General features: G+C 48.5%; 1 protein-coding gene across 1 annotated transcript; it reads left to right on the forward strand.

The window, feature by feature from the left end:
* The first annotated feature begins 202 nt into the window (after nucleotides 1–202).
* On the forward strand, nucleotides 203–4,927 carry LOC135103902 (probable inactive serine/threonine-protein kinase slob2). Its single transcript, XM_064010830.1, has 7 exons — nucleotides 203–337; nucleotides 668–684; nucleotides 796–940; nucleotides 1,092–1,130; nucleotides 3,422–3,582; nucleotides 4,273–4,335; nucleotides 4,843–4,927. Exons 1-7 carry the CDS (start codon nucleotides 203–205, stop codon nucleotides 4,925–4,927), a joined length of 645 nt encoding a protein of 214 aa, XP_063866900.1.
* The last annotated feature ends 2,522 nt before the right edge of the window (nucleotides 4,928–7,449 follow it).

The following is a 7,449-nucleotide window of genomic DNA, read 5'->3' on the forward strand; positions in this document are numbered from 1 at the left end:
CTCCACCTGAATCATCATCACTACAACCACAGGAACACTGAAAACAACACATTTCATATGAGTACTTTACAATGTCACGTCACATCATGTCACTGGCCAGGAGGTGAGGGACGAGGAAGAAGGAAGGAAGGAAGGAAGGAAGGAAGGAAGGCCAGCTATACCTCGTCCCTGTGAACCAAGTAAAGGACGAGGAGCGATTGTCATGGTGGGTCAGAAAAGGTTTGCCCTGCGAGAGGTGAGAGAGGAGAGAGGAGAGGAGGGCGTGAGGGAGGAAGGGTTGGACAGGGGCAAAGAAGATGAGGGCATAGATAAGGATGAGGATGGGCGGGGTGGACAGGTGTGGAGGATGAGGTGGATGTGGATAGCGGGGTGGTTCAGATGTAGACACGTAAATGACTGGACTAAGACAGAGTGATATGGTGACGCGGGTCGTGGTGGTGGTGGTGGTGGCGGGAAGACGTGATGGAGGTGCAAGAGGTTATCCAGGCCACTGCCGCGGGTTGTCCACAAGGGCGGTGGTGCGTGTTAGGTGAAGCAGGAATCTCTTCACCCTTACCTCTTTCTTCTTACTGGAGCAACCTTAACTCTTTGACCGCCTTGGCTTCCCTTCAGAACTTGCTAAAATAGTCCGAGTTTAAGATTATAATTTCTAATGACTCGATTACAGCAAATAGGAGAGATTGTGTAGTTTTAGATATTTCATTGCCTGCTGTGTTAATTTTGCTCGTTGGATAACCTACAGACATTTAAGTAAATCATCAATTGTCACACTGCATATTACTGAAAAATCTACAGATATGCAAGTGAAGCGTTAACTGTCACACTGCCATTAGGAGTAAAAGAGGAGGACATCACTAACAGCAAAAGGAAAGCTCGAGGAACCCAGACCTCTTCAACACCTGCTCTCACTAGTAACCTCGTCCAGGGGTACCCAGGTGAAGTAGTGTCAAACCCCCAACAGTAGAAGTGAATGGAGTCAAACACCGCGGCGAGGCGAGAAGCTTTGCGCTGCGCTGTGATGTTGCGGCTGGCGACTCTGTGGTGATGGTGGTAGTTGTGAAGTTGTGACCTCTCCTTGCGGCCTTCACCAGGGACGCCGCGAGAACAAAGACCACAACACCATAATGCGGGTATGAATGCTTTGTTATCATAATAGTGGTGGTGTGTGTGTGTGTGTGTGTGTGTGTGTGTGTGTGTGTGTGTGTGTGTCAGCGAGGATCATAATGTGTGACCTCACGGTATTTTTTGCTGGCCTTGAGGTGTGAGACTTACCTCGCCACAAGGACTTGCCGGGGATCAAGCGAGAGGCGCCTCGATGTAGCTGTGTCCTGTGCGTGCTGTGGCGGGACCTGGGAGGCTCGCTACTTACTCTCTAGCTATATTTGTCACTGCTGTCATCCAGGTGTGTTATCAGCGCGGCCCCGAGTGTTACATAAAGGTCGTGGTGTAAGAGTAACGGTGGTAGAGTAGATGTATTGAATGATATCACGTTATTAAATACGGGATGACGAGTTTTGGCAATTAAGTTGACGATTAGTACAAGTCAATAAGGTGTTGTAGGAGATTAGACAAGTGTGTGGTTTGGGGTGATAAGGGAGGCTAAGGGTGTGTGCGTGTGTGTGTGGATCTTGTTTCGTGTGATAGTGTTTTCTTTTGATACTTCCTTGTTCTCTCTATTTTTTTTTTTTTTTATGTGAAGGTATGTGTGCCTCTGGGTGGAATTGAGTTGTTATTGTCACTATTTTTTTAAGTCATCATTATTCTTGTTACTATCCTTGCTATTCTTGTTCTTGTTCTCTTTCTTCTTGTTCTTGTTTCCTCTTTGTCTTCTCTATTATTCTTATTCTTATTATCATCATCATTACCACTACTACTACTACTACTACACCACTAAAATCATCACCACCACCACAACCACCACCATTACCACCATTACCTCTATCACACAGCCACACACCCACCCTTATCCTTCACCAAACGAAGCACCACAGAAGCACCCTCGAAAGCAGCACCAATAAAACCGTTCGTCTCCCAAAGAAAGAGGTTGGCCAGATAGTTATCCAGGGACCGAGAAACTGAGACACCGGGAGAGAGAGAGAGAGAGAGAGAGAGAGAGAGAGAGAGAGAGAGAGAGAGAGAGAGAGAGAGAGAGGTGTGGGGGAGCCGCAGCCACAGCTACCAACCTTGACCTGAGAGGCTTACGCTATCAGGGCCGTGCCGCGTTAGGGCAGGGCGGCCTGGGTATGGTGGGCAGCCTCCCGAGGGCTTAATGGAATTGTCTGTATACGTGTATCACCTTAAGGTCGCTAAAGGAAGTTTCTCGAGATTAACAAAGGACTGGATTGTTGGATGGTTTTCTTCTTTCTCCCGCCTTGTCTACTTCAAGGTTTTGGTAGTGGGTTGCCTTATGGGAGGGTGGAATTAGGTGGTACTGTTAATGGTGATGCTTTGTTTGGATAGTTTGATGGTGGTGGTGATGATGGTGGTGGTGTTGATGGTCGTGGTGATTGTTATCGTTGTTGTTATTATTTTTGTTATTATCATTATTGTTATTATAATTATTATTATTATTTCTCTCTCTCTCTCTCTCTCTCTCTCTCTCTCTCTCTCTCTCTCTCTCTCTCTCTCTCTCTCTCTCTCTCTCTCTCTCAAATATCAAGTATAGTACACAACACCACGAACTAAACCAAGTCCTCTTATCGTCACCCTTTTCCTCTACCACCACCACCACTACCACCACCACCTCGACACCTCACGCCGCCGACAAAGGCTCCTCACTCACATGTAATCCTGGCACGGGCACACAAAGCATCTCTATCTACATATTGCTTGCTCGTGTATCTCCGGGTTCAAAGCGGCGTCACGATGCACGGGGCGAGGAGAAGAAAGAGAGGGAGGGGGTGAGCGTGATGGTCTTCCCTCACACGCCTTCACACCTCTGTTAGCAGGCCGTAATCACTGCTCCAGATAAGATGGGCCTTGAAAAATACAAAAAAACCTTCCCTTGGGTCTTTTATTCCTCTCCCTTGTTCTCTTGCCTCTTCTTCTCTCTATCTCTTTCTCCCGTGACCTATTGCACTGCGCGGGCAGGCTCCACAGTTGCTACACCTCTTACATCTCATCTGTCTCTCTTGCCACGTTTTCTGTTTGGTTTGGCTGCGGAAGGGTGTGAGTGAGAGGAAACTTCTTGATGCTGTTTGTATTTTACATGCGCCTTGATATTACTAAGTGTGTTGTTGAGGTTAGATGGTTGATATATGAATTGTTTACTTCTTTTCTTTATCTTGGCGCTTCATTTCCACTCATTCAGTTGTTTCACTGCAATTTGGTAAAAGCGCTGCATGACCTTGTCGCAGTCAGTCATGCAGTCAATCAATCCGTCATGTTTTGTTCCCTGTGTGCATCCACTTCCCATCCGCAGCCCTGCAGTTCCTCCACCTCGCCAGCCTCCGTCACTTGTCCTGCCCCACCGCCACCAGCTGCTCCTGACACTACCACTGATCGCTGTGCTCCACACCCGCCCACGCCCCAGCTGAGCCCCTCGCCGCCACCTGTTCGCGAGAGGGACGACTTCTGCCCTTCGTACCCTCGCCCGTGGCCGCGGGGAGGGCGAGGGCACGGTCCTTGGTGTCATCGCGCCAGGCCCTCCGTCCGCCGCCACCACCATCCGCCTCCATCAAGATAAAGAGGAGCATAATGGAAGAGGTTAGACGCTCCCTGCCCCATACTGCCTCAGCCCCGCCTGAACCCGTGGGCGCCTCGAGCTGCCAGATACTGTTAGCTCCCCGGTAAGATCCCCTGGGCGCACATTTGCTCCTGAATCCCACCGGCGTCCTTCTCCGAGGATTATAGTGTGGCCGACGCTGCCTTGCTGAGTGAGGAAGGGATTAGGAGGCACAGACGCCCGCACTCTAAAATCTCCGCGAGGGCAGAAGTGGTGGCCCGAGACTGTCTGTCTAAAGGCTGTGTTGTCGCGGCGGCGGGAAGCTGTGAATATATTACCAAACTGGGTTGTTGGCCTCTTCCTGGGCTTCATTTGTGTCTGGACCTTTGAGTCGTTTCACAGGACGGCTTGGTGATACAGTGGACGTGCACCAAGGGGCGCCACAGCCTCATAACGCCCTTGGTAACAGCAGACAACAGCAGTAATATCAGTGCGCAGGAGATGGCAGCAGCGCGAGGCGATGGCGCCAACCTGTCTGCCGGCCGAGACGCGCTGGCCACCTCTTCTCCTGGCTAATTACCGTCCCTGTGGTAACGTCTCGCACGCAGCACCCGCCGGGCCAGGGAGCAAGGCACCACACAACCCTGTGGCCGCATCGCAGGCAAATGGAGGTAAGGGGACGCGAGATAAGGTGTCCCTTACCAAGCGGGCGCGCGTCACTCCTTTAAGACATACGTAGAGCAACTGTCACAAATATTGATAGCTCGAAAACTTGAGGTGATCTTAACATTGACTTGGATATGTTGTGTCAGACGAGTGAAGGGCGCGTGGGCGGGGCGTGGGTGGCGCGTGGGGTGGAGGGTGGAGTGTGTGGGTGAGGGTGTGCCGGGGGTATGCTGCAGGTCACCTCTCCCCGCCCCCTGATGACCTGCCTTTATCATCTTTGGCTTTACGCGCAGGTCGTTTTTTTGTTCTCGTCAAACTTTCCTTTTGAGTCGATTCAGGTCACGGTGTGGTGGGGCGTGGGACGGGGCAGGGACGACCTAGCAGACCTCACAGTGCTCGGCCCTTCTCATCACAACGCAGCACACCTCAGGAAGCTCCGAAGACATCTCCGCACCATGTATTCTCAACACACTGGTGTCTTCACATTCATTGCTAAAGATTTTTTGCTACAGGCCAGATTCCAAGGCCGAGGACAGTAAAGCTCCCTGCATCACCTCCAAAATCCTTGCATGGCGTCCCATCCTGGCTTCCTCATAGAAAGAAGCGCTGGTGGGGGGAATAATTTGAACAACGCCGTGATATCTGCGTGAGATAACCATCTGTTGGCACCTTATCGTCTCTGCCTGAGAACAAGCTGTCTCCTCCTCCTTCTCCTCCTCCTCCTCCTCCTCCTCCTCCTCCTCCTCCTTCTCCTCCTCCACCGTGAGGCTTGGGGTGGTCAGTGGTAGGTGCTCGTCAAGACGCACCGTGATGCAGCACAAACTCACCACCACCAGGAACACTTGCACTCCTCTCGGGACGCGTCAGATGATGGTTGTCCCACTTGTCTGTGTGTCACGGCACTGATGGGAGGCACTTGGCTTGAAGTAACTTCTATCACGGTGATGCTGCTACTGCTACTGGTGGTGTTGCTGCTCTTGGCTGTATCCATTACTGAAGTTGTTTGATTATGTTCTTGTTCAATCATGTCATTGTATCGTCATTAACCAAACTTTTTGATATAATATACTTATTTCTCTTCCGTTATACGCCCATGCCGTGCTCTCCCCATCCTTGCAGAGAAACACACGCCGGCCACACACCAAGCAGGGAAACCAGTCCGTTAGGGGAGACTACTATTTACAGTTACACCAAGACAAGGCACTCTGTCCTACTACTCAGCCTGACTTTACCACTGAAATGCGCCTCCACCACTTCAGAAAGACCCAGGCATTTCCTTCCTTGGCTTTTCTGGGAAGATGTCTCGGCCTGTGTGACAAAACCTGTTCTGGCGCAGGCTCCTCCCTAGCGACTCTCCTGTAATACCAATACTGTGTTCGACCTATACCTGTCCTGTCCATTAAGTGCAGGTCATTCTTGTGTGTTCGTGACTTCACCATGCATTAAGATCCCTCACAAGTAAGGCCCGTATTCTGAAGCTCTTTGCTCTCTCACCATAATTAGCTGGGTTCTCAAGAGTATAAAAATGTAGAAATGTTGTCAATCTGTCACTAGAACCATATAAACACATTAAAAGCACGTGCAACTTCAACTAGAGCCTTTTGAAAGTAGTGAAGGTGCAGACAGAAGTGTTTCAGAACATGATCTTAATCCAGTTCCTTCATAACACTGCCTTGCCCCGGACTGCTGGTATCTGAGCACTCTTTACGCCAGCCACTCATCTCTTGGTCTCTAAAGGGAAGGAAAATTAAAGTACCTTCTGCTCTAAAATTGTGTGATGTGTAGCAACAGCGAGGCTTCCTTTTATATTTCAGGAGGTGCCTTATGTAGGTCATCCGGCCCTTTGCAGTCTGCTTCTTTTCTTATCTTTAAATTTACTTTTAAGGAGACATCGATAAAAGGATTTCTTCTTATCTTATATGGTCCTTCGCTAGTCTTTTCTGCACACACACACACACACACACACACACACACACACACACACACACACATACAGATAGTTAGATAGATAGATAGATTGTTTATACACAAGTTCCTGATGTGTATACAATGTGAATACTGTTAAAAAAAAAAAATACAACAAAAAGCTCATTAGTAATTGTAGTCCACTAGAAAACACGGAATACTGGAATTGTTAACTAAAACATGGCATCAATTGTAACAAACAAAGAGAGAGAGAGAGAGAGAGAGAGAGAGAGAGAGAGAGAGAGAGAGAGAGAGAGAGAGAGAGAGAGAGAGAGAGAGAGAGAGAGAGAGATGCGTTCTATCAGCTGCAACCTCAGGACCTTGTCAGGAACTCCGTAAGTTCATGGTCATAATGCTAATTTTTACCCGAGAGAATGTCATCGCTCACATGAAATAGTCTGACTGTGTTGACACGTCAGCTGCCGCCAATTACCAACCGCCTGAACTTTGTAAGGCTCGGAAAAAAAAAAATACTACTCAGAGCCTCAAAGACTGACACGTGTCTCAGGCGACTCTCCTTGACACACGGCTCTCAGCAGACTCTCGGTGCCGCAGTAGTGTCAGTCTGTCATGGTATTCTATTCTATTTATTTGTTTATTTATTGATTTATTTTTTTGTTGATTAGGGAGAACGAAAGCTCAGCGGGCATTTTTCCATACATTTGTTTTTATTTGTGTGCACGTCTGGCTTGTCTTCTTTCACGTACAAATAAATTAATCAGTAAAATAAGTAGTTCAGGAAATATATAGATAAAAAAATAAATGATTAATAAATTAACCAACTATTGTCTCGTGGAAGCTTTTCCTCACACAAGTGGACGGCGTGCATTCCAATCCCCCGCACACTTCGTCACATTATCTACAACACTCGCAGCGGCGCCACGTGATCCTGTTTTTGCAGTGATTTTAATCAGTGAATCAATTAACCAATGTGCAAGGCTCGTGCTTCACACATATATCCCAGTCCTGTAGTTCATGCACGTCATGCCAGAGGTTCTTGTGAGACAGTGAATCATGCAAGCACTCACTCTAGCTCTGATGGATTCACGCTGAATCACGGAAACACTGTTCAGTATATCTTAAAGACTCACACTTGACACAAAGCCTGAATCATGACTCGTATCAGGCCAAGCTCGTATTTACAAGTCATGAGA

This window comes from Scylla paramamosain, chromosome 9, assembly GCF_035594125.1.
Source record: "Scylla paramamosain isolate STU-SP2022 chromosome 9, ASM3559412v1, whole genome shotgun sequence".
Classification (NCBI taxonomy): Eukaryota; Metazoa; Arthropoda; class Malacostraca; order Decapoda; family Portunidae; genus Scylla; species Scylla paramamosain.

Excerpts from the sequence above, each read along its gene's own strand:
- LOC135103902 (XM_064010830.1), top strand. The coding sequence starts at position 203 with ATGGTGGGTCAGAAAAGGTTTGCCCTGCGAGAGGTGAGAGAGGAGAGA. Across the intron at positions 941-1,091 it reads TCCAGGGGTACCCAGGTGAA|GGACGCCGCGAGAACAAAGA; the intron begins GTAGTGTCAAAC and ends GGCCTTCACCAG. Across the intron at positions 1,131-3,421 it reads ACCACAACACCATAATGCGG|CCCTGCAGTTCCTCCACCTC; the intron begins GTATGAATGCTT and ends TCCCATCCGCAG.